The sequence below is a fragment of the Mustela nivalis genome (genome assembly GCF_964662115.1).
Source record: "Mustela nivalis genome assembly, chromosome: X".
NCBI lineage: Eukaryota > Metazoa > Chordata > Mammalia > Carnivora > Mustelidae > Mustela > Mustela nivalis.
This window is the reverse complement of record NC_139040.1, coordinates 122,169,511-122,195,612: the sequence shown is the minus strand read 5'-3', so window position 1 is coordinate 122,195,612 and position 26,102 is coordinate 122,169,511. Positions and strand designations below refer to the sequence as shown.

Below are 26,102 nucleotides of genomic sequence, written 5' to 3'. Positions count from 1 at the left end.
AAAAAAAAACTGCCTAGAGCAGACTAAAGAAATCTTACTTACTTTATGCACAAAATACGGGAGTTTCTTATAGCACTCAGGCAAAATGGAATGATGACCTCTAGGAGAACTGGCTCCCCGTAGTCCGGGGAAATGTTGACGTGCGAGCACACAGCTTTGGGTCCCAGTACATACTGCATCCATCTCTGTGAACTACAGAACCAGGGAAGACCCAGTGCAGTTCCCACTCCCAAGGACTGAGATCAACATACACGGTTTCTTGACCCAGCTTAGTACCGACCTACAGCTTGCTACCTACAGAGTGCCAACGTAGGAGAATCCGTGAACACAGGCATCTGTGAACACAAGAACACCGCCCTCTAAGAAGCCCGTCCTTTACTCAAGTCAGCCCAGTGACATATTATAGCACGTTAGCCAATCTTGTTTGGGCCTTAATCTTCATTTAAAACATGGATATACTCTCTGTGTTGGCCATGAGGAGTTCAGCTCTTTTTTTAAGGTTCAAACGGACATCTGTGCTATTTCTGAGAAACCGTCTTTAACTGTGTTTGAGCATGACATTCGGGATGGGCACAAAATAAGGGGTTAACTCACAGCAGCCTTCAGACGAAATCCTCTGTAGCACCAATCTCTCAGCATCAGCACTACTGATATTTGGTACCAGATCCTTCTTTGTTTGGCGGGGATCCAAAAGCATTGTAGGCTATCCAGCAGCACCTCTGCCCTCTGCCCACTTGATGCCAACACCCCCACTCCTACCCAGGGCTATCAACCAGAGATGTCTCCAGACACTGCCAGGTGTCCCCTGCGGGGCAAAATCGCCACCCCTCTTCTCCCCTATCCCCCTACCCATATTCAGTTAAGAACCACTGAGCCGTAGCCAAACATAAAGGATAAAGGAAAATCAACTCCCCGAAGTACTAGTGAATACAAATTAAATTTTGTACAGAACTTGAATTTTTAGAATTTCATATTTAAAAAAGCCCAGCCACAGGAGGATACAATTTACCATCTCACCATCTTCTTTCGGGAATGTGAAGGAGGAGAAAGAGGACTTTAAAAAATCCTGTGCTCAAGTAAACACAGACCTATGATACCCCGACTTGGCCAAAAATAAGTTTTGGTGCAAGATAAATCAGAACATACCAGCGTAGAGAACTGCTCTCCACTGCTTCCAACAAAAGGGGTGGGAGAAGCTGGGCTCCTGTAAGTGAAATCAAAATTCAAATTCCTCTTAAAATAGCTTACAAGATAGAAAGCATAATTACGTAGTTCGCATACACAATAGCTTCTAGATGTATTCGCTTGGCTCATGCGACAACTCCAGTGCAGGCAAAAACAGGGCTTGTGCGGATCAGGAAACAAAGGCATAATTCAACGAGCTATTCCATGAGTAAAGAGAGAGAATGTACTCTAGAGAGAAAAGATGACAGAGTAATTCATCATCTGAAGGACAGTTCCTGTTTAACTAACAGACCAAGCAACATGTCTAATCACAGTGAAAGAGCACGCATAAGAGGGAGGGGGTGCGGGGGCACTGTTAAACGAAGAAATCATATTCTCTTCATAAAACAAGACAAACTCAGAAAATTGTCAAAATGTCATTTTGGTCTTTATTTTTTGGACATGTAGCGTGTTTTCATAAATCAGTTTCATATGTGCTAGTTTGTGTAATATCAAGAGAAATACAGTATTATTTTTCATAAATTCCTCGTCACCGCAAGTTCACTTTCAAATTAATGGAAGTAGCAGGATTGAACAATATGTTTGCGCATACTGACCAGTGCAACACCGACAGTTACAATTAAGGTATCCAGGAAAGTTACAATTAAGGTATCCAGGAAGCCCGAAAATTAAGATTTACTAGAACAAGCAAATTTACCTCCATTTGTTAAAACCAAAGGAACTAATTTTGATTTGCAAATTACATATTTTGCATGCAAATAGTTTAAATCCCATTTCCATCTGAAATAAATGGCCATCTTGAAAATATGCTGAGAAACAAAAATGTAAGAACCAACGGTAGTATGCCCTTAAAAATTGCTGAAGAGAATAAATAAAAACACGGGTTACTGTTTCTTGCTTTTTCGTGATTATTGGCACTGTTTATTTCATATTTATATAAATCAATTTCTGTGCAAAAAAATCCCTAAGATTTTAAGGGTTTGGGTCAGCCCATTTTTAACAAAAGAGCCCTCAACTTGCAGGTTTTAAAAATCGCATTGCATTTGTGTTTTAGCACAAAACAAAAATCGTATTTCTTATGTATCAGTGGCAACCGGTTAATAGGCATGTTAAGATACCTTTTTAAAAAAGAAGCTTTGTGAGTGTTGTCGTCAAAAAAAAAAAAAAAAAAAAAGGAAACCAATCCTGTACAGAATCCCAATACTGCCAGCATCTTCCTAGTGCGCCACGAGCGCCTTTTTCTTTTGACTTCACAGTCCTTTATCACAAAAACGTATTCTAAGGAGTTCAAGGAGTTAATAAGACACACCATGTGGATAATTTGGGGTTTAAAAACCCATGGCTCTGGGCAACAACGATTACAGTTAACAACAGACAACCACAAAGAGACTGTGTTTCTACAATTTTCAGACTCAATTGGCTATAAATAAAACATTCTGGGGTGAAGATTTCTGCACACTGACAATACTTCTCAGACATCAGCTAGGCCACAAGTGAAGGGAAGTGACTTCTATCAAAGGTCGAGGAGAGTCACAGCTGAGTTGGAGATGGCACACCTCGTCCGTTCTGCTCGGAAAATATGAAGGCATTTACAGGGGACTCAATTATGCCTGGGAAGACTTGGAGCGTTTCTCTGCACTATTGTCAACAGTGATATCGGTCCCTAGTATTTCAGAAGCAAAAAGGTTTTTCATAAGCACAAATTAAGACGAAGGCTCTACCTAGAATGCATATGACCAGATCAAAGAAATCGGAGTCTGCCGATCATTTATTTTTCCTGGCATTGGAAGCCTGAGTGTTTTTGGCATGTTAGACAGTTTACCATTTTGTTAACTGTGACTACGGTGAAGTGAGCCACCCAAGTGATACACAAAGAACATCTGAATGCGCCCCGGTCCTTAATAGCAGGATGTGTCGAGTTCATTGTTCTACACACAGTAGGTGCTTAAAATATGCTCATAACTGATGGACCATTTTGCTCAAGAATCCCGCTGACGGTCTGTAACACTTACTGAGCGCACCAAATGAATGTCTAAGAACACGACTTCAATGACTAAAATGTTTATGAAAAGGACTCAAAAACAGTTCATATCGTTGTTGTACTTCCCGAAAGAAAACCTGTAAACATCTGGTGAATGTCTAGTTAATGGTAGAACATTTAAAATTGGCCAAAAAATGCCCAGAAAACATTTGGCCCTTCAGCACCCAAAAGCTCCCAAAATATAATTTTAAAACATCTCTGTTAGAGGGACTTCAGTAGTCTGAAAAATTTCATACCTGAGTGGCTTCAATGTTCTCTCCTAAATCTTAAGTAAGTGCAAGGAGTTTCTACACTCAGGAATTGCATAAGTTTTTATCTTTCCTCAAAATAAAACATTGAATGATATAGAGGTAGCATAACTTACTAAAGTAACGTTAAAAAAAAGCAAGAAAAAAAAGCAAAGTTATTTTCAATCATCTTACTAGAACTATTACAAATGTGTAAAACCTTATAATCCAGGCTTTCTTCTACCTGGGTTTAGACATCTCATTATTCTCGCCCCCTTTTTTACTTTAAGGATATTGATGAGTCCAGGAGCCCTGTGGCATCTATTGCGACATCGATGACAGAATCCGGAGTCATCCATCTCAGGAAAAGGAGGAAGAGAAAGTTGAATACAGCCAACAAAGCAAAAATGCAGCCTGTTACTGGGCCACAGTGAGAGATGAGTCTGTCCAGTCGTTTGTCCATCGGTAGCACAGCTTCTCCGGCCACGAGGTCGTACACCTGGCGGGAGAGAGGCCGAGAGTGAGCGCTCTGACCCACAAGACACGACGACCTGCACGGACCAGGAATGCGTTATAGATGCAAACGGGAGGCGCTTGCATTTCGTCGTCATTGTTTTAGTAAGGATGTGATTAATGAAACCAAAGTAATTACTGCCATGTGATTCAACGCGTCTGGAGTGCTGCTTCTGGACAAAACACGGGGCTAGACACTGCATCACACAAAGACGAATAGGCCAGGGTTCCTGTCCCCTAGGAGATCGCCATCAATTCTAACCAACTAAGAGAATTCCAAAGTCCTGAGAAGTTGGAACCGTTTTTCAGGTCACCTCTGTCGAGGCCATATTTAATTCAGCAGTGACTTCCTGAAGCAGGACTGGCCTTCTAAGATTCCTTGACTTGGCTAAGCAGCTCTTCTGGCTGGCTGGCAGACATCAACCACCATCAGAGGGCTCTAACCTAGGGCGCTTCTGGGTACAGAGAGGCTCTTCTTTCCACAGCCTTGTGAGGCTGTGTTGCTGAGCACGGATGGTGAGACTATACAGAAGCACTTTGTGGACTCCAAATAAAAGGGAGGGGGGAAAGACAGGGGAAATTCTAGCACATGGCATAAAGTCAGACACTTTTGGCAAACAAAACAACATTCACTGCTGCAAACCGGTATAGTAGGTGCCTTGCTGTTTGTTTGGAAGCGCGGCTAAGCACGAAACTCAGAAATATTTTAAAAACAAAGATCCATAAACATACTTAGTTTCGAACACATAAATGAAGCCAGCATTTATCTGTTTCGATTGCACTGGAGCATGACTTGTGGTCATTGTCACACAGTGGACCTGTGAGCCATCTCCTTTGGAACTCAGAACGGCTGGGACATGCAGGGCGGGCTCGACACGCCAGCAGCCTCTGGAAAGGTACAGCCTGTTTCCAGCTAGTTCTTCTACCCTCAAAACTTCTGGAATACATTTCAGTCCGAACTGTGCTGAGACTGGTGAATTAGAACAGTTGACAAAATATATTTCCAGCATGAACTCCAATTGAATTTCTTTCATCAATTTTCTAAATAAGCACAGTTAAACTATGGAGGAGGTTTGCAAAGGATCAAAACGGCCTGTGCAGAACAGGTAGAATTAAGAGAACGACTATAAATTCTCTATTGCCGCTTTTTATCTGTGGTCTTTCCAACATCTGTTGTGAGCATTCTGACTCCTAACTTACTATGTTCTCAATCAGTGCAGAGATGCAAAAATCCTTTTCCCATAGAAAATCAAGGTATTTAGCCAAGGTGACGCAAGAATTTTGGGAAGCAGCCTGAATTAAACGTTTGTTTTAACATCGCCGCCATTGGACTAAGCAAAGCCAGGTGTTTTCTAATAGACTGCCCGTTTTAGAATTAGAAACAGCCCCAAGAAAATGTCTAAGAGTAGCTATTAGTATCAGTCTGGCCCTTAATGGTTTTGACTTCTAGAAAATTCGGTAACTTCCTTACGCCCACTTTAATGAAAGCTCTAGATGGCATTACTGCTATTTTCAGATGTCAAACGCAACAAGTTGACTAGAAACTCAGCCCAGCATATACCAAAAGCAGTACATAGTACATTTCTTTTCATCTGAAGAGACTTTATAAACTTAAGCAACAGAAAAGGTAAACCTATGCAAGAAAAAGCAAATATGTACGTGAAATGCCAAGAATTTAGACACAACCTTCAAATACCCTCTGCTTAGCATGACATACTTTTTCAGTTCTTTCCGCAACATTCCTCCAGGTGTAGAAAGTCTTTACTACGTTATGAATATTTTCGGGAGCCGGCAATGCTCCTGACTTCAGCTGGGAAATCGCTTTTTCCAAACCCTCGCACAAGGACTTGACAGAAGGCTCACATAGAATGATAAGATTTTCTGGAAGTACTTCAGGAATTCCACCAACCCTGGTACTTACAACCTTAAAAAGAGAAAAAGAATATATAATATATCATAATTCCTATCTCAGGAAAATCAGCAAAACCAACTTAAATTAAAAGTTAATACAGAATGTATCTGCTTGTTTTTCAAAATACAAGTATAGGAACCCCAACAATGAAAGCCCTCGAAGATTTTTACCTGTAAACCACAACTGGCTGCTTCCACAATTGCCATGCAGAATGCTTCAGTAAGGGAAGTGTTAAGAAAAATATGTCCTTGAACTAAGACATTTCTAACATCCTTGTGTTCTAAGGCTCCCAAAAGACGCACTCTGATTTTTGAAATGAGAGAAGAAAAGAAGGGAGTGAAAATCATGCTAGAAAAGAAATATCATTTAGAAGCCAAGTGTACTATTCATATTATACTTAGATTATTGCTGGTTCTAGTATCTTCCACCGTAAAAGATTAATACCCCAAATTCTGATCTAAGAGAGTCTTTTTAAGCTATGTGCTTAAAACTCACACAGCTAACATATTTCTAACTTTGGTCACGCACACAAATTTCAACTTCTCCAAAATTCGTTGGCATTTAGTGAGAATATCGATATACTTTGGACAGGACGGGGGAGGGAAGAGAGCCAAGGGATGGACATCTTGTCATTTTTTTTTTCTTTGAATAAATGTCACTCTTTGAGGCAAAAGAAGGAACTGCGAAAAAAATATATATACTTTGGAGAGTAAATATTAAAGAGTCATTTCTAAACAGAAAAAGGCCTGTTTTAAATTGATGCTTCACAGCAAACATCATTCTAAAGTTACTGAGAAAGGGAAGCATTTGAATCTGTATGTGCAGGACAATTTACATGATTTGGGCCATGCTATATAAAGCAGAACTCAGCAAGGCTTGAAAATCTACGAACATTTCCAAAGTGGTTGTTTTGTGTGTGTGTGTGTGTGTGTGTGTGCATGTGCATACACACGTGCCTTCTAGGGTACTTCCAACCACTGCCCCCAAAAGTCAAATAATACTGGACTAGCAAAAAAAAATTAGACTGTGATTTTTTTTTAAACTAAGGTTTCCCGTTTTATACACATTAAAAAAAAAATAGGCCTTGCATTACATTTTTACATCAAGTGCATGTAGGAGAAGCAGCCCACTTAACAGACACATGGAGCCAAAACGGAATTTAGGTAACATATTTTCTCATCCAAGACAATACAGAATCCAATACCTGTCATGTAGCTGATACCTTTCTCGTACTTCTTCCAAAATGATTCTCTTAGGTCCCTCTCCTCCAATTATGAAATTTAAATCTGGATATTTCTGACAGAGTTCAGGTATTATACCACTAAGCAAATCAGTCCCTGAAAATATAAAATAGAGTTGAATGCTGGAAATATTAACATTGAAACTTAAAAAAAATTAATCAGAACTGAGAAACCACTCACTTTGGAAAGTATTAGCTATGCCCTCCTTAAGTGGAGAAGCTAACTCTCAAACCTTTCCTAGGAAGGTAGAATGTCACAACTACCAGTGGTCTCCTAAAACTTGCAGATCTTACAGATACATCCGTTGACATCCACTGTTACCCAATACGGGGACTACTGTGTTTCATTCTAACATAATATTCTTAAAGTTACTCACTCGCATTTCTGCATTACCTACATCTAAAAAAGGTATTTGAGCTAGCTAATGCTTAAAATTTTCTACACAGCCGGACAGCTGACTGGAGATCTAGGTCGTCTCGGCCGTTTTAGAAGCAAGCTCTTTGATCATGGGGAAGTTTTCTGATGTAGAAAATGAAGAGACCGGATGTACCTGAAGTCCAAAGTCTCTTTCAGCGACAAAATTTCTATGTCTGTGTTCCACTTCCCACCACAGGAAGGGGCCAAGCCACAAAGTGGAAGCACAGCCTTGGCTTTGGTGAGAAGGCAGTTTGTAAGGAGGGTCTTTTAATGAACCCCATACTATTAGCCAAATGTAAGAGCAGTCTGTCCAAACCTGCCGAAGCCCACTTCCCTGGAATGAGTAAATGCAGGTGGCAGGACCTCAACTGCCAGACCCTTGCAGTACGGAGAACAAAAGGGTGCATCTTGGTTCCTTTGTTTCTTTAATGAAACGTTTTTCTTACAATACATAAACCAACCTCAGGTGATATACAGCAGTAGCACAAACCATGCCCTACCAGTCTGAAAGTGGCTATCCAAAGTGACAGCAATATTGACACTATTTGGGAATTTAGTTCATTAACAACTATAAACTGGACACATTCGAAAGTAAAAGTAAATGTAAAATAACCCAGTTAAAGTTTATTAATTTAAGAAATGCATACATACACACGCACATACATAAGAATTGCACTTTTTCTATCCATCTTCCCAAATACAGGCAGATGAGTTATTTAAAAAGATGGTGGGAGAAATCATTTATACGGGGTCATTTTTATTAAATAATTCAAAGTAGGATTTAAGTAAACTCCGCCAGTATTTTCCAAATATGATTGCATTAGCAAACATAAATTCACATGCGGCTTTTCTGAATTATGAAGGCTTCTCATTAAAATCTCAGCTACCTTTGTGTCGAGACAATTACAAAATCCATCGGCTGGATTTCTACCTAAACCAGGAGGTGGCTTAATGACTTTTAACATTTAGCTTCCTTTAATTCTTTCATTTTCTTTCTTTCCTTTCCTTCTCCCTTCTAATACGAAGGTTAAGAACCCATTCTTCAACTGAAAAGTGCAACGCATACACAGTAATAATCCTAAGAGCTGGTAAAAACTAGTCACATCTGCTGAGTGCTTACTACATCATGGTGCATTTTTGCTACGTCCCTTAAGTGCATCATGTCATTTAATCAGGACAACCACCTTATAAGAAATGGAACTGATGAATATTATCAATGATCTATAATATTATTCTAAGAATAAAAGGTTTTTCCCAAATGATAAAAGATACTCTCCTGACTCTGAGAAGTGTCTAACACAATGGAACACAGAAAAGGGCTTTCAATCACCAGAGTCACACAAAATGGACAAAGAAAAATCATGATTCGAACTGCTTTTAAAGCTCAGTCTAACAATATTTTAAAGACTCGAATCAGTCTGCATATACCTAGACGCTGGGCCAGATGTGAGGGGAACAGGAGCCCTTAACTCAAGAGCTGAACTCATGTTTGTCATCTCTGATACTTACTGTGTAACCTGAGCGAGTTACTTACCCTCTCTGAGACTCAGTTTCTTTGTTACATGCAGATAACATCTACCCTACAGATGTTGGGAGAGTCAAGTGAGGTACTGTACCATGCACAGGCTTTATCAACTGCAGAATACAAATGGAAGTTGTCATTACCACCGCAGCAGGAAGTGGGGCGAGCCTGCGCACACACGGGAGCACGGTGACACCCTGACTGAGAGCACAACGGGCTCTAAAGAGGGAGGACAGCAGCCAGAAGACCTGGGTGATAAGAACTGGGACTTAGCCTCTCTCCCTCAATACGTGGCAGCGGGCCTCTGAGAGCTGGTCCAAAGGAACACCTCCTATGGAAATTAATTAGTTAATAAGTAACGGACCATAAATACATCTACTCACTTTTGGGCTATGGATGCGGCCATTCCTTCTGAGAATGTTAACTTTTTGCACCATGTCTGGCATACGGAGAGGGTTCAATATTTGTTAAAGTACTAAATTGAGAACAGGACAGGCCATACCTTCGCTCTGTGGCTGGTGGTTAACTCAGCTGGTTAAAATACCATCGCTCGCGAAGTCAAGGTAACAGGTTTAATCTTTGTACAAACTGTTTTGCTCTGATTCTCCACCACATGTGTATCACATGCTCAATCGGCTAGCTAGCTCCCGAAGGTGATTAAAAGACAAACTAGGCACGTTTTCTAAGTCATGACAAACACATCACCAATATCCCAAGAGGGATTCAGACCAGAGAATGCCAGTCCAGTCACATCTTCTTGATTCAAAAAAGAAAGCACATCACGAGAGCATGCCTTCACCCCAGAAAACGTTCAGTGGTTTTCCCACCAACCTGCTCGATCAACCAAGGCTCTGTTCCCAATGGAAAGCCTACTGACCAAGGCCCGTGCGTGGATTTCGGACCGCTCCCTAGCCGCACCGGGATGCTGCTGATCCCACCGCCGCACTTCCTGCCCACCAACAATCAGCTGCATTAGTCCACGCATCTGATGCCAGCTACACTTGCTATCGCATTGGGACATTTAGTTAAACAGCACATAAACAGACGGAATAAGTTTCTATGAAACTAAGCTGAATGGTTCGAAATATTCAACAAAGCGAAGTTAGGGAGAAAAGCTCTAGTCAGATTAAACCACTACATAAAATCAAAAACCAGTTAAGAATCCAGAAGTACGTTACTTCATACACTGTTACGTTCTCGCCCCACTTACAAGGAACCCAAATTGGCAACGATAAATTATCCTTTTTGAAGGAGACTGTGCCAGAAAGTTGATGCAGCTCCAAGCGGTAGACCAGTACTCTTACGCCTGCAGGCCAACCTCAGACTATTGGCAATTCAGTGCATGTTAATAACATTTGGGGTTAAACTCAAGTATTTAAGGAAGGGAACCTGTTATCTTTTTAATAATTCCCTACTTGGAGTGACAGTTTTGATTACTAGACAAGTTTTCAAATACTACCCTGAAGACCAGTTAGGTTTTGAACCAGACTGTTCCAGGCTTCTAGTACACGAGGCTCTATGAAAAAACTGAGACTCAGAGATGTTAAGTAGCTTGTCCTCAATCACACAACAGGATGCAGCCGGGATCAGATTCCAGGCTGTCTAATCCCCCTGCCTTCACCACTTACCTGCCTACATGCTCTTAATGTCTAAATCTGCGATGAGATGAAATAAGCAAGCTGCCAAAGAGCCACGTGGGGGACAAGTTCATTGATTTTGAGGATAGCGATAAAACACAGGAGAGTTGTAAATCAAAATATTCATGAGGATCACCCCTGAACAGTACAGTTACAGCTGATTTTAGTTTTCACCCCTGTGCTTTTCTGAGTTTCCCAAAATACCTACAATGAAAGACATGACTTTTGCCATTAGAAAGAAATGGCTAGCGGTGGGCTCAGCCTTTTACTTCTTATCACACATATGGGGCTGTTTTAACTTTAAAAAGACCTGACCTATTAAACAACATCAGATTACTGTTTTTATCTTTAAGTAACTATTAAAGCGTCGAAGGTGGGCAGGCATGGGGGGGGAGTGGGCAGCATTCGCTACCACTCCAGAAATTTATTTTTGAATGTATATTACACCTTTCTTTGCTGTATTTAATGCAGAAGTAGTTATGAAACCATAGAACAAAACGAAAAGCCAAACAATCATTACATTCAAGTATTCAACAGCTTTCTACAAGAAAAAAAAAGTCTGTGCAGTGCAATTGTAGCTATCATTTCATTACCTTTTCTGTAAACAAGTCTGCTGACAACAACAATAGTTATTATACTATCATGCCTCCTAAATGGGTCTGGAGTGAAGTCAGTAGGATCTACAGCATTAGGAATGACGGACACTATTTCAGGATTCAGTGCTGCTCTTAGCACAGTGTTTTCCTTACTAGTATAAGAGACACAAATTATGTGGTTTGTGTCACAAAGAGACACAGTTAGAAGCTTGTTTGTAAGCACCGAGCTGACATCAGCAAATCCGAAAAGGGAATGGTCCGTGAAGACTGTCTGGAGCCCCATTGTCTTGGCGTGGAAGAGGGCATCATGGGCCATGGCAGAAAAAGAACTATGTGAATGGATTATTGTGACTCTCTCCCGAACAAATATGTACCTGAGCAATGGCAGACTGTGAAAGAGGGTCGTGGCTGTAGATTGGTTGTACATGACTTTCAGAGGCAAGTAATAGACTTTGAGGCCATTAGTGAGGTAACGGATGCCTTTCCGATTTCCATAAGCATGGGTGACAATTATGACTTTATGCCCTCTTTCAATCAGGCACTGAGAGAGCTGGTAAATGTGGCTTTCCACGCCTCCCATGTTAGGATAGAAAAAGTCCGACACCATGCATATATTATGGGTACGGGTCCTACATGTGGAGAGACTTCCAGGGCTAACACAGGAGTGCAGAGCCGAGGAGGGCTGGCCACGCCCACCTCCTTCTCTATAAGCCATGCGGAGATGGTTTAGGCATTTGTCCTTAGAGCAACTTGGTTATGTGTTGTCTAGTACCTGAAAGAGAGAGTAAAACAAGATCTCAGCTCAGCGACAAAATATATTACATTTTCCAAATCCAGACAAAAACACTGTTTTATGCTAATGTACATTTGCTAGCTTTCCCCCTAGAACTAAAACACAAGCATATAATGAAATGACTCATCTGACATTTACTTGCTTAGTACTTCCTCTGTGCTCTACAACAAAACTTGATTCCACAATGCCCTTACATTTTAATTTTGCTTTAAAAATACTGCTATACCTAATTTTTAAAAACTAGTTTGTTACATCACAGTGCAGAAGAATGTGCTAACAAACCAGTTCATTCCAATAATTAAATATATGGCTCTTTCCAGAAAAAGTTTGCCCGCCCTGCTCTAGAGCTTAAGCCACTGATGCGGCGAATCCCATACAATTTTGCTATTCACTATAGCTTATAGTGAATATACTAAAATATACCTGGCATCCTAAGTATCTTTCTGACAGTAACTTTTTCAAGGAGCGCCTACCACACATGCTACAAGCATCCATCTTTGTTTTCCTCTTCCTTCTTCAAGAATGGCGATAAACTGCTTTCATTTTCTTTCTTAACCTTTCTTTCAGTTACACAGGCCTACTTCCAGAACTCTCTCTCTCTTTGGTTTAAAGTCTAAAGATAAAGGCTCAATTCGAGGTAGAGCAGATCTGGGGCTATTTCCTACATCTAAAGTAGGAAATATTGATCTCAGGGGTCCCCTAGATCCTTATCAGCACAAAATTCACTCAATATTCAGTCTTATTACAGATTCTTAGTTTTAAAGCTAAAGAGTGTTTTGGAAAGCTAGTGACAATCTTCCTCAGATTTACAAATAAGATTTTCATACCTCCATAAACTGAACTACACAATGGAAAGCCATCCTAACGATCTGTGTTTCTGATTTCACCTACAAACTCAGGAAATGCAAAGTAACTGCCTTTGTAAACTCTTAATTATCTATCTATTCCTGCCAACAAAGTCATCTGTATTTTAAACACAGTCTCAGAAATACTCAGTAAGTATTTGTTGACCTCAATTTATTAATTAAGATTCAAGATTACCAAATACTGCGATTCTTCCGTTTTGTACTTTGAAGAGGTTTCAGTAACATTTTCTTACTGTGGTTTGTCACCTAAACCTGAATTTCCAGTTGTATTCAATTTACAAAGATGAGTGATTAAAAAAAAACAAAGTGAGCAAAGAACCATTTGAAATTATCTGAAGTTTTGTCATTAACCTGCAAACACTGTGGAGTCTGCCTACTTCCATCCGGTTATCACGCCTAACATCTTTAAGGCGTAAAAGCTCAACAAACGGAACAATCACAGAATCTTAGATTTTAAATCCGACGAGAGGCTTGGAAATCCAGGAATACCTCCCTTGCTTTACAAATGAGAAGCCAAACAAGTTGAGCGATTTGCCCAAGGTCTCCACCCAGACACTTAAGAGGCAAATGCGAGACGGCCGTAAATTTACAACCAGCCATGGTCGACGAATCCCTGGGCAGTCAGCAGTAGCCGCTCCCGAGGAGCTTTAGGAAGACCCCGCGGGCGCTTGGGTCAAGAGAACGTTGTTTCCACACCAACACCCACACCCTGGGCAATACCCCGGCTTCACTCCCGGCTCCACTCACTGGAGAGGTCACCGGAGAGCGCCAGGGCCAAGGAAGGGACGACCCCGTTCAACCACCGACCCCGCTGGAGTCAAGCGGGGTCTCGCCAGGCCCCAAAGGAGGATGATGGCCAGACAGTAGGCAGGTGTGTGAGGCTGGGGGTCCCGGAGCCCTTCACCCTGTCCGCCTCAATCTCGGCGGAACCGGCTCCAGCGCGGCCGCCCCAGCGAACCCTCAGCCCCGCTCGACTCCGAAGGTTCTCGACCCCCTACTTCCGAGCTTCTAAACCTCGCCGGGTTCGCCCCTTCCATCGCCGGCCACACTCCCACGGGTGCTGCCCTGTCCCATCCGGAAGCGGACAAGAGCGCCGGCGCAGGGTCAGAGGCGCACTTACCGGCAAGTCCCATGGCCGCCAGTGTCCGGACCTCCCGCGGCTGCAGCCAAAGTCCCACCCCGCTGCCCCGAAACACCAATCCGAGGCGTCCGCGCCCGAGCTCCGCGCCCCCGAGGCGGCCAATCGCAAAGATGCGCTGGCGTCACGTGCAGGAGCGCCGCTCGGTCCCCACCCTTCAGCGTGGGCGGTAACGTCAGCGCGCGTAGGCACATGTTTTCGCAATGTTCGGGGAGACTTGTTTTCTCTGCATCGAAAGTAGTAGTCGTCGGTGTAACCTTTCTTATGAATTCTTAGTGTCACGAATCTCTAGAAGCCGTCCCCCGTCTCTTCTGACACAAGCAGCCTACCAGCAGCCTTCCTCAGGCTAAAGTCAGAAATCCCAGCGTGACTCGCTGCGAGCCCTTAGGGCTGCTGGGAGTTGTAGTCCGGTGGCTTTTGGAAGCGAAGCAGAACTTAGAAAACTCACTCCCAGGATGCACCGCACCTCTAAACCTGGATTCTGGTGGAGGTCGGGTGGGTTCGCGTCCTGGTTACCTAGTTACAGCGTCTCTTCTCTGGAATCCCGTTCTCTTTGGCTTGGGACTGGAGAGACTTTGGGGGCGGAAGGCTACGGGGTCGTGGCGGCGTTGTGTTTGTGGTTATCTGTGCCAGCAGCAGAACCGAGCTTGTTCTTGAGCCCCCTGCTAGGGTTGCCTGATGTAGCAAATGAAAACACACAGCTAAAGAGTAAAATAAAATCAAGTTTTATAAAAATTTGAATTTCAGGTGAATACAGGTTATACAGGTATGTCCCAAACACTGGGGACTTTTTACTAAAAAAGTACTTGTTGTTGATCTGAAATTCAAACTTAACTGGGTATCTTGTGTTTTATGAGGCAACCCTACACTCTGAAGAAAAAACTCTTAGGTCTGACCCGAAATAGCAAGTCCCACTCAAACTGGTTCAACTGGCTGTGGTGGTGCTTGGCCAGAAAGCTAATGAATCCGTGGAAGTGGCCTGATGGCCACCCACCGCTTCTATTTGGTGCTTGGAGTTCCTCCAGCTCTGCCATGTGTACAATTTTGGGAAGAGATGCCTTCCTGAGCACTATCACTGTCATCCCTTTTAAGCCTGTAGAAGTCCTATTCATCCCCTGAAAATTTCAGCTCCTTTCTGATGCCCTCCTCAAGCCTCCTGAGGGAATCAGATCCTCTCCCTCTTTTGTATTTTGATAATACTTTGGCCATATGCTGGTATAGCAGTTATCAGGTGATATTCAAGTTGTTTGCCTGGCTGCCAGGCCCTGTCCCCCTCGACCTGATCGTGGAAGACCTGTCTTCTTGGGCTCTCACACGGACATCTTTCTGAAAACTGGCAGTTGAATTTGCTTGTTGAATGTCTGCCCTCCTGGCCAGATAGTAAGCTGAGTCAGGATTTGTTCCTGGTAATAGACATTGAGTAAGTTTTAGTTATATTAATGGACTTTTAAATCCAATACCAGTACAAACACATATACCCAATAAAATGTATTGAAAATATTTTATGCTGTGTACCATAGAAACATTACAGGTCAGGGGTGCCTGGGTGGCTCAGTCGGTTAAGCGTCTGACTCTTGGTTTCAGCTCTGGCCTTGATCTCATGGGTCATGGGATGGAGCCCAGTGTATGGCTCAGCACTCAGTGGGGAGTCTGCTTGAAGATTCTCTCCCCCTGCTCTTCCTCCCTCCCTCTAAAACTAAATAAATCTTTTTAAAAAAAAATTACAGTTCAGTGATAGAATTCAAAGAACATTATGGTTGTAGGATTTGAAGTGCATCAGTAAGCTAACTTTCATGAGTTAAATTTATTTAAGTCAAGTAGGAATAGATACACTGCACTGGTTTAATATTGAAGCATCAGAAATAAAGATAATGAAGACTCAAGGATACTTAAAAGCTTAATAAAGTGCAGTTAGTTGCACAGACCGCACCAAACTACAGCATTGCTTTGGTCTCCTTTTCATTTTTACAATAGGTTTTAAGACACAGGGCGTGGGCAGAAACCCCAGAAAGTATAATAAGCCCATTCATTGATCCCCTGGCTTGCCAGTGCCATAGTTCTAATCACAATACACATTTGAAATTCTAAGATCTTGGTGCCAATACTCCTTCAAAAGCGTTGTGATTTTTTTTCAAAACAGCATATTTTCTACCTTTATCATCAAACATTTACTGAGTGCCGACTCTGTAGAAGGCTTAGTGGGGAATACCAGAAATATTAAACATAGTCCCTATGTTTTAAACGTTTTTTGATTCCTTCTGTGCTTTTATATACCTTTTGCCGATGGTAAAAAGCAATCCACCTTCCTTGAAAGGTTCTTTGTGTTTTAAATACTGTGGAATAGGCTGACCTTTATAAATAATTAATAAAGGCACACGGTTGCTGAGTCTCTGTGGCAGGGGAGAGGGCTGAGAAGACTGCAGGCTGTTCCAATGAAGTGTGTAGGTTCTAGCAGTCTGAAAACATTGAAATTCATTCATCATGCTCCAGTCTCTGACCTAGGCACTGAGCATTAAAGACAAACAAATCGTAATTCTGCACATGGCTCACAATCTCAGGTGGGTATGAGACTCCATTTCTAGTCCGTTAAAATGTAAAGCTGCTTTCTGAAAGTCAGAGCAAAGTTGTAGCATCAGGATTCAGCTATAAAACAAGGGATCATTCTAATTATCGTGTGCTGCCTAACATGTGGAATCAAGGTATGCTTTCAGAGAATTTTCTTAGAAACGACTAAAATGAAAGTGAAATACTTACCTGCGGTGTATTCTGAAGACACTGAGTGAAATATGAGGGCAGTCAGGACCAGTTGGGATATAAAATAACCTATACATGGAGAAGGTATAAAATAAAGGTCGATATCACCTTCCCTTGAAATCCAGCTCATTGTAAATTTGGCTCCAAGTTCCCCTGGGTAATTTTGGAGTGGGAAGGCCACACATTTGTATCAAGAACTTGCTATCTATATATAAGACACGAGGCAGGGAAATTCAGGCATGACTTTCCAAGGAACCAAGATGGCAGTAAGGCCTATGTAAATACCTGTGAGAAAAGGTAGGAAGTGGTAAGCACTGCAAGAGAAATACAAGAGAAACATTGGGAGTTCAGAGGGAAAGAGTATTTCTAGCTGGCAGCCTTTAGCATAGAAGTAAAAGGTGGCTCATGCAATTGTTGGGCACAAGATCATTCCAAGAACAACAGGAACAAGGTAGAGAGACAGGTGCTGACTGTCCAGTGTATACTGCTGTGCAGTCATGCAGGGGATGAGGAGGGGAAGGGTTCAGGCAGGACAAGTGTGGCACTTCCAGCAAAAGTTGAAGCAAACTGGTGGAGGATCTTACTGAGCGAAATGGACTTGATCTTGAGCCAGACTTGCAGCCAAAATAATATTTTCAATTACCATCTTGAGACGATTCACTCCTCCTCATTCTGCTTCAAAAAGAAAAGGAGATACAAGAAAATCAAAATGTTATAGCTGGGAGTTCAAAAAGAACAAACATTTCTGGGTGCCAGAAAGAGAACCAAAATGCAAAATGGTAATCAGATCAAAGCCACCATAGGTCCCCGACTCTGTATGTGGAAGCAGGAAGACATGAACTGGGTTCGGCTCTTGAAGAATGACAAAGACTAAGGGCTCTGCCTGTGGCCAGAGACAGGAACTAGGCTTGTAGGAGGCGTTTACATTGGTGGCTTTCAATGAACCACCTTCCAAGGGTCACACTCTTATTGCCTCCCACACTGGCAGCAGGCTGGGCCACGTGACTTGGTTGTCCAGCGGGTCATCAGTAAAGGGGAGGCAGCAGAAGCTTAATTAGTAAGTGCTTTTGCGTGGACGGATGTCCTAAGGATACTCTCTTCGTGATCGCCAAAGGCTATGCAGCAAAGAAACTCAGGCAAGATGCTGAATGATGAAAAGCCACCTGGAGAATGAGAGCTTGGGCTTCCACAAAATTAATGCGATACTTCTTTCTTATTTATTCGGTCCCTAATGAATGTAAGACATTGTTTTCACACTATGGATTATGGGTAAATTAGACAAAATCCAGCTCTTGATGACCAAATGACCAAATCCATTAAGGTCACAATTTTCACCAAACGACTACTTTCCTTGAAAGCCTTAAAATGGGGGCCTCCTGGCTGGCTCGGTCAGTAGCGCATGTGGCTCTTAATATCTGAGTCTTGAGTTCAAGCCCCACATGGGGGATAGAATTTACTTAAAATACATTCTCCAGCCTTGTGTCTTAAATAATCAGGGACATCATGAAGCACTTGAGTTTACTGTGTTTGCTTTAAGCTCTTGAGGCTTCCCACATATTTTTTATTTTGCAACAAGTTGAGAATTTTCAGTCCACATTCCAAAGCTGTTAGTATGAAAAAGACACGGGTGTCAGTAGGCCAGTTACCCACCTCTACCCTGAGGACCAGCCCCATCCCAGCTCAGACACAGCCTACAGCCCTCGGGGATCCAAGTGCAAATCTCTTGGCAGTTACGGAGGGCTCGGGGCGCGAAGTCCGACAGCAAATAGTTTTGTCCCAGCCCCGAATTCTCTATTATATCCTCCATCTAAATGGCAGTTAGGAAGCCAGAGCCACTAACCAAAACACAGTTTTTAGGTGGTTTTAGGGGGGGATCCAGGAATCCAGCATAAGCCAAGAACTTTGCTCACAGTCATGCCTCTCTCTTTCAGGATGATCCCTTTAATTTATAAATTACATTGTATTTTTCAAATTGTTTTCACGTATGGTAACTCAGGTGAAGTTAGCAACTCTGAGAGCAGGGAGATGGGATTATCCCCCACATTTGACAGGTGTGGAAACTGAGGGCCCATAGGGTTTCTCAGCCTCTTAATGAGATGAGGTGACAGAGCCCGTGCTTGGATTTAAACTCTCTTTATACCAAAGATGAGCAAAGTGACTCTTTCGTGCAGTGCCTGCTGTCTGCTGCCCCAGCTCTCAATGGAATTTGACCAACTGCTGCAGAGGAGGAATCAAATGAAGGAATGCAGCGAGGAGTTGAAAGCTGATGCGTTATGTACGAGCCCTTTCAGAAGGCTAGGAATCAGACAGTGAAACTAGAAGGAAGAAGGCACTTTGGGTTGAAGGTCATAAGGCAGGGACAAGAGGAACAGTGACAGGAGAGGAATAGCTGGGCCAACACCAGCAAATGACAGCCAGGTCCCAAGCCAGCTCCAGATCAGTCGTGTCCCCAGGGCAGGGACTGAGAACTAAAGCCAGGAAAGGAGCAGGGGTCCAGAGCCACAGGCCACAGAGGACTTGCGTGAAGGGGAGGAGAATTCAGGAACTGCTTAGGGACCAAGAGAGGAAGGGCAGGGATTTGGGCCAGGGTCCAACAATTCTACTGTGGGCATCAGAAACAAAACTACTTTGCTGTGTTTGTTGATCACCATCTTCCCCCTTGTTATTGTCCAGCTTGGGTCACACAAAAATTTGATCAGGAGCATTTCCAATTGTAAGGAGGTCACAGTGTATGGAGAGAGAAGCGTGAACACAGCCCTTTACAAAAGTCTGCGATGATGTGTTGCAATAGATTGTGGATCTATCTATCTTTCTATTTCTGCGAGATGCTAGGGAGGGAGTTATTTGCTACATAACTTAATTCTGTGCATTAACATTTTAATTTGCCAAAAGCCCTAATACCCATAAAGCTGCCTTCATTCTGGTTTGCCAAACGTGCAGTAAAGTCAGAAACGTGCAGTAAAGATAGAAGAATCCCTTAGCCACGAGAGGGGAGATGTGAACAACTAAAGCATGAGGACACAGAGTTAGAGCTGGAAGCGGCTGGAAGATGCGAGCTTTCAAAGACATCAGGGGTCATCACTGGACTCTCCTTCATCACGAGACACTGGTCAAGTGAAATCAAATTGAATCTCAAAGGAAAGACAGATTTCAAACGAATTCTTGCGTCACATTTGCTTCATCTCATTCATTCATTCATTCATTCATTCAGATGTTAGTTACCTGTGAGAGAGAGAATGTGAGCACGAGTGAGGGGTGGGGCAGAGGGAGAAGCAGGCTTCCCTACTGAGCAGGAGGCCAGATGGACCGAAGTGGGGCTCCGACTGGGGCTTGATCCCAGGACCCCAGGATTATGACCTGAGCCCAAGGCAGACACTTAACTTCACTGAGAATCTTAAACATTCTGAGAGCTGCTCCCTGGGCTTCCCCAAACTGACATCAAGTTTTTTATGTGCCCATGTCTCTCCCCATCCCTCCCCCTTCTCAATTCCTTTCTCTCTTTAAAACATGCTATTGCCTTTGGCATAAAATGTAGAGTGATATGATATTAAATAACACAAAATCCCATGGCTTGAATAATGGTGTTTATTTTCTTTAAATACACTTAAATATGAAACAACAGAACAGTAATTCAGTAAACCCAAACTACAAGCTGGACAACCATCAGAAAATCAGTGCTGATCCTACAAAATCAAAATCTGCATAATATAGAGTCGGAATAATTCACAAGAGAGTTGCATTAGCAAAGGATTTGGAGACTATAAAATCATCTCATCGGCTTTGAGCAGTCAATCACATGGCCCCCGCTGATTCTAGGATGATCAGACCTTTTTCATTCATTAGGAGAAAAAAAAAAGGTTCACACAGGTTCCCTCTTCTCCATTCTCCTTGTTTGGGGGCATCTTCAGTTGCAAGACGTCTGTCAGTGAGCAGGGCAGGGAATCCTCAGCTGGTGTGTAATGGAAGAGTGGTCTGGATTCACTGTGGGACTGGGTAAAATGGACCTTTTTCTAGTACCTGGGGAGGGGAGGAGTGACAGCAACTTGGCAAAGCAGCACACTATTTAAAATGTCAGGGCTGGGGAACTTCAGAACAAAGTTGAGTCAAGGATTTTCTTGACCGTGGAGCCCATAGGCAGCTTTCTTCTCCTTTGGAAAGCGGCAATGCTTCGCACATGCTGGTTTTCCATTTGCACATGTTCTGGTGTGAAAGGGACATCTGTCCTCACAGCTGTTGCAAAAGAAAATAAACACGAAAGTTCCGAATCAAGGACTACATTCAAAGGAATAACTCTGTTCTGATTTGATTATGTTTTCCAAGTGAATTTTCCAGATATGTATTTAAAATGTCAACATAAAATCCTGAGTGGTTATTCCACATGGATGCAAAAATCTATGAAAGGCCAAACAGTAACCCATAAAGGTTCTATTTATCAACAAATTTCTTGTGATATAAATCCAGTGCCATGTCCGTCTTCAAAGAAAAAAGAAAAAAAAAAACAGAGGTGGATGTATATTGAGAGAGATGGAACCAAAGAGTCTGCTGATTTGAAACTCAGCCCCCAAAATAATTGTTTAAATCTCATCAATTAAAGTTTTTGCTGAAGATCTATACCCAACAATAGCAGGCAGGATTTTCTTTCTTCTTCTTCTTTTTTTTTTTTTTTTAAGATTTATTTATGTATTTGAGAGAGGGAGTGGAGGGGCAGAGGGAGAGAGAGAGAGAGAGAATCTCAAGCAGGCTCCCCGCTAAGTACAGAGCCTGACATGGGGCTCCATCCCAGGACCCTGTGATCTGGACCTGAACAGAAACCAAGAGTCAGCTGGTTAACCAACTAAGCCACCCAGGTGCCCCGTGACTGTCTTGCTTTCACAATTCATCATCACTCTATATACTCTCACTTTGTTCTTAGTTGCCAAACCTCTGTTTTACTATCTAAAAAAGGGGCTTGGGCACTTCAAACAATGCCTCAACAAGAAATGTCACCACGTCAAAAGAAAGGGCATTCACATTCAATGTCAATGGGTCAAATGAAGGTGAAAGTGAAAATGCACTTGACCTGCAGGTGTCTGCGTGAAATATCTTGTGCTTCTGGCAGCAGCTCTCCAGGCTCTCTCTGCACTCCAGGCAGCTGCAGTTTTCTGGGTGCTGGATGAGATCTCTGGGACATGGGGTCTTACAGACACACTCACACCGGTCTTCGTCAAACTTCATGTGTGGCCCACAGAGAGCCAGTTCCTGGAGATGAGAGTGGTCTAGACGGAAAGAGAAAAGGCTTGCTTGAGTGGCTGCAGCACGGATCATACGGCACTGGAGTTGGCTGTATACGCTCCATTCATGGGAAAATAACTTGGATTCCCCTCATCTCCTTTCCTATCGATTTTTGCTTCTCCTCTTTCCACGCAGTGAAGGAGGTTCACCTCTGATTTCATCATACAAACACCGAATGCATGTGTTCTCTTACGTTTGTGAAAAAGAGGTTTTGAGCTGAATATTTTTGATCGGATTTTTAAAGAGATTTTTTGGTTGGTGGGTGACTTGTTACACAATGCAATCTTTCACAACCAAGTATTAGGAATAAAACATAGGATAGCTAAGAATTATGAGGCTGATCCTTCCTAGTTTTGAAGCAAAGACTAAAAGGAGGGAGGAACAGAGGTATCGGCATGATAGAAATACACCTTAGACCTTCCAAGCTGTGGATAGAAAGAGTGATGTATTTCCTCACCACAGATCACAGTGCTGTTATAAAGATACACCAGTGATGATAAACTTTGATTCCACAGACATCTGTTGGAAGAATATGTTCAGCTGAGAGGAGGGTCTGAGAGATTTTTTTTAAAGATTTTATTTATTTGACAAACAGAGATCACAAGTAGGCAGAGAGGCAGGCAGAGAGAGCAGAGGAAGCAGACTCCCTGCTGAGCAGAGAGCCCGATGTGGGGCTCGATCCCAGGACCCTGGGATCATGACCTGAGCCAAAGGCAGAGGCCTTAACCCACTGAGCCACCCAGGCACCCTGGGTCTGAGAGATTTTTAACACCCTTGGTTGACAACGATTTCTTCTAAAGAGTACACACAATTGGGTAACTATTACTCCATGTTCAATTCTGATCATCAAGTTGAGATCCAGTCAACCTGGAAGGAAATGGAAGAGATAGAAACTCGGGAAGAACTTGACTGTGACATCTTTCTTAAAGGTTCTGGAGGCAAGTATGAGGTTGAACTTGTAAGTTCAAGCAAGTATGTGGGAAGAACTTGACTGTGACATCTTTCTTAAAGGTTCTGGAGGAAAGTATGTGGTTAATTTCTTCCCCAAACCCACTTCTTTCCAAACCTACCTCATTTAGGGAATGATGCTATCACTCCCCACTCTCCTGCCATATTGGGTCTCATCGCTTTGTCCACCCGGTTCTGCCATCCTGAATTTGTTCTATCATTTCCATCAACACTGTCACAGATCTTGCTATCACAAGTTTTATCCCTTCTATCTATTTTCCACAATATTATCAAATGTAAATCTACTCACATCGTTCTACTGCTTTAAGTTCCTTAAAAGGTTCCCAATTTAAAAAAATGGTTTACCCACCAGGACATATGAGACCCCAGATCTTACTAACCTCCCAGACTGATGTCTCTCCCTCTCACCTTCCCCTTCCATATATATCCTGTGTTCCCTCCGTACCAAATTATTCTACTTTTTGTTCCCCTGATATGCCAGGATCTCTCAGCTCCGTGCTTTTGGCCTTGCCTTTCTCCCTGCCCATCACCTTTCTCCCCAGTATCTTTCCCAACTTCTATAAGTTCAGCTAAGCACCCTTGTCCTCTGCATATTTCCATCCTGTCCTTTCTTACGCTGCTTACATTTGTCCATTAAAAGATGCTGAAGGTTATAGGAATCGGAGCTCATCATTCTGACAAAATAGGCACATGATAAATGTTGAGTTCATCTGCCCTAATAAAAGGGTCCTAAAACAGGCAGATATATGAAGACTCTGAAGAATTCGAATTGATGATCAGAATTGAACGAATTCCATCGTTCCAAGACATTGGGTTAAACCATATGTTCTTGTCAGTATCTGACTACTGAGAGTATATCAAAATGGCAATCTCAGGTTGTCTAATCTCATAGTTTTAATTTCTCTTTGGTTGATGATATTAAAGGAACCATGTGGAAAGCATGTTGGAAGGCCAGATCTGGGGAGATTCTTGGAGGTGTGTGAAGAGGAAAAAGGTAATCTTTATAAGCCAAATGCCAATGAGGCATATGTCACTTTGGGGCAAGATGAGAATACATTGTTCCCATTGGATAGTTTTTCCTGCTTTGTCAAAGATTAATTGACTGTATAATTGTGGGCTCATTTCTGGGTTTTCTATTCTGTTCTATTCATCTATGTGTCCATTTCTGTGTCAGTACCATACTATATTGGTGACTACAGCTTTATAATATAACTTTAAGTCTGGAATTGTCTATTGATTGATAAATGGATAAAGAAGTGGTATATACGAATACCGTGGAATATTATTTGGTCATAAAAAGAATGAAGCCTTTCCACATGCAAGACATGGATAGAGCTAGAGAGTATAATGTTACATGAAATAAGTCAGGCAGAGAAAGACAATTACCCTGTGATTTCACTCACATATGGAAAGTAAGAAACAAAACAAGCAAAGGGGAAGAAGAGAGGGAGAGAGACAAACCAAGAAACAGACTCTTAACTCTAGAGAGCAGACTAATGGTTACCAGAGGGGAGGTGGGTAGGGGGCTGCGGGGGGGGGGGGGGGGCGGGAACAGGGGATGGGTATTAAGGAGAGCACTTAATGTGATGAGCACCAGGTGACGTGAAATTCAAAAGAATTGCTGAATCACTATATTGCACACCCAAAACTACTATAACAGTGTATATTAACTATATTGGAATTAAAATAAAAAGTAAAAACAAAACAAACCGATTATTAAAGGATAGTTAAGTAGTTCTTAAAAGACCCACACGAATCACTAGGTGGCGGTAGAGATTCATTTAGACCCCTTCGAGTAGCACCTACGCCCTTGAGTGGTTTAGGGAAACAGACCACTAGGCGTTTGCTGAGGTAGTTGGCAGAGGCTGGCTTCAATCCCTACAGACATTAGTTAAAGGCAACAGAGACTGGGGGACTTGGCTAGCTCAGGCTATAGAGCATGTGACTTTTGATCTCAGGGTCATGAGTTCGAGCCCCACTTCGGTGTAGTGATTACTTAAAAAAAAAAAAAAAAAAGTAACAGAGATTGGGTGTGGGAAAACTGTGTGAAGCAGCAACTAGCCAAGGGTGATACCCGAAACTATTATATACTGATTTCAAGCCTAGGGAGGTTGATGATGGAATGCCATAAGTTCTGTTCCCAGTCTTGTTTCATTCATCATTTTTATCAATAAGCTCATGGATTTTTTTTTCCAAATAAATTCTTAAAGTTGTGGCTACCTTGAAGAATTTAAAATATAACATAAGGACTTCCCAGTTTTCCTTTTCTGCTATTGTTTGTTGTAACACTTTAAAGCTATCATCTGAATCCAATGAGATGAAATTAAACTGGTCTTGGATTCCCTAAGCCACATGCACTCATTCAAGAAGAGAAGTCATTGTAGATGTAGAAAAGGCAGTTGGCTTAACAGTCACGTGTGTGCAAAGGGTGTTTAGTGAACAGTAAATTCAGTGTATGTCATCAGTTTGATGAGCTTACTGGAGGAGTGACCGTGAACTAGCTACCCCATGTCTCTTGCTTCTATCCCGGCCACCACGTCCCCAAAGGCCCTTGCCTCCTTTCCTACCCTGGGCCAACACATCCTCTTCTATCCTGTCACTGGCTGATTGTGTTAAAATTCAAACTGGTGCTTCCTTGGGGCTCCTGGGTGGCTCCGTCCATTAAGTGTCTGACTCTTGGTTTCAGCTCATGGTTCGTGATCTCATGGCTCATGAGCAAGAGTCCCTGGTGTGCTCCGTGCTCGGCGGGAAGTCTGCTTGAAGATTCTCCCCCACCCCCACCCCTCCCCCAACTTGTGGGCTTATGTGCACGCACGCGTGCTCTTTCTCTCTCTCTAAAATAAATAAACGAATCTTTAAAAAATTTCTAATTGGTGCTCTTGCTCTCCTGCTTGAACGAGATGAGGGGTTCCCTTTGCCTTAGCATCACATCCAGTGTCTGGGACAAGATGCCCAACGTTCCCTCTGAACCTCTCCAGCTTCCTCTCTCACATCTACCCAGCCCCCTCCCATTATGTTCC

The 26,102-nt window shown here is 42.6% G+C and overlaps 2 protein-coding genes across 2 annotated transcripts in view; both read right to left on the bottom strand.

Annotated features, from left to right (window-relative positions):
• Window positions 1-1,590: 1,590 nt before the first annotated feature.
• On the bottom strand, window positions 1,591-14,446 carry PIGA (phosphatidylinositol glycan anchor biosynthesis class A). The gene is made up of 7 exons (XM_082717022.1): window positions 14,071-14,446; window positions 11,289-12,063; window positions 7,083-7,215; window positions 6,049-6,181; window positions 5,684-5,890; window positions 3,749-3,952; window positions 1,591-3,316 (listed from the first exon to the last, which is right to left on the bottom strand). The coding sequence occupies exons 2-7, from the start codon at window positions 12,004-12,006 to the stop codon at window positions 3,272-3,274; spliced, it is 1,440 nt and encodes a 479-aa protein (XP_082573148.1). The 5' UTR covers window positions 12,007-12,063; window positions 14,071-14,446; the 3' UTR covers window positions 1,591-3,271.
• A 5,963-nt stretch (window positions 14,447-20,409) lies between these two features.
• VEGFD (vascular endothelial growth factor D) overlaps window positions 20,410-26,102 on the bottom strand; it is a 38,916-nt gene continuing 33,223 nt past the window's right edge. The window contains exons 6-7 of the mRNA XM_082717034.1: window positions 21,902-22,097; window positions 20,410-21,072 (exon numbers count right to left, since the gene is read on the bottom strand). Coding sequence (XP_082573160.1) covers window positions 20,946-21,072; window positions 21,902-22,097 — 323 coding nt within the window. The 3' untranslated portion in view covers window positions 20,410-20,945. The remainder of the gene's footprint in view (window positions 21,073-21,901; window positions 22,098-26,102) is intronic.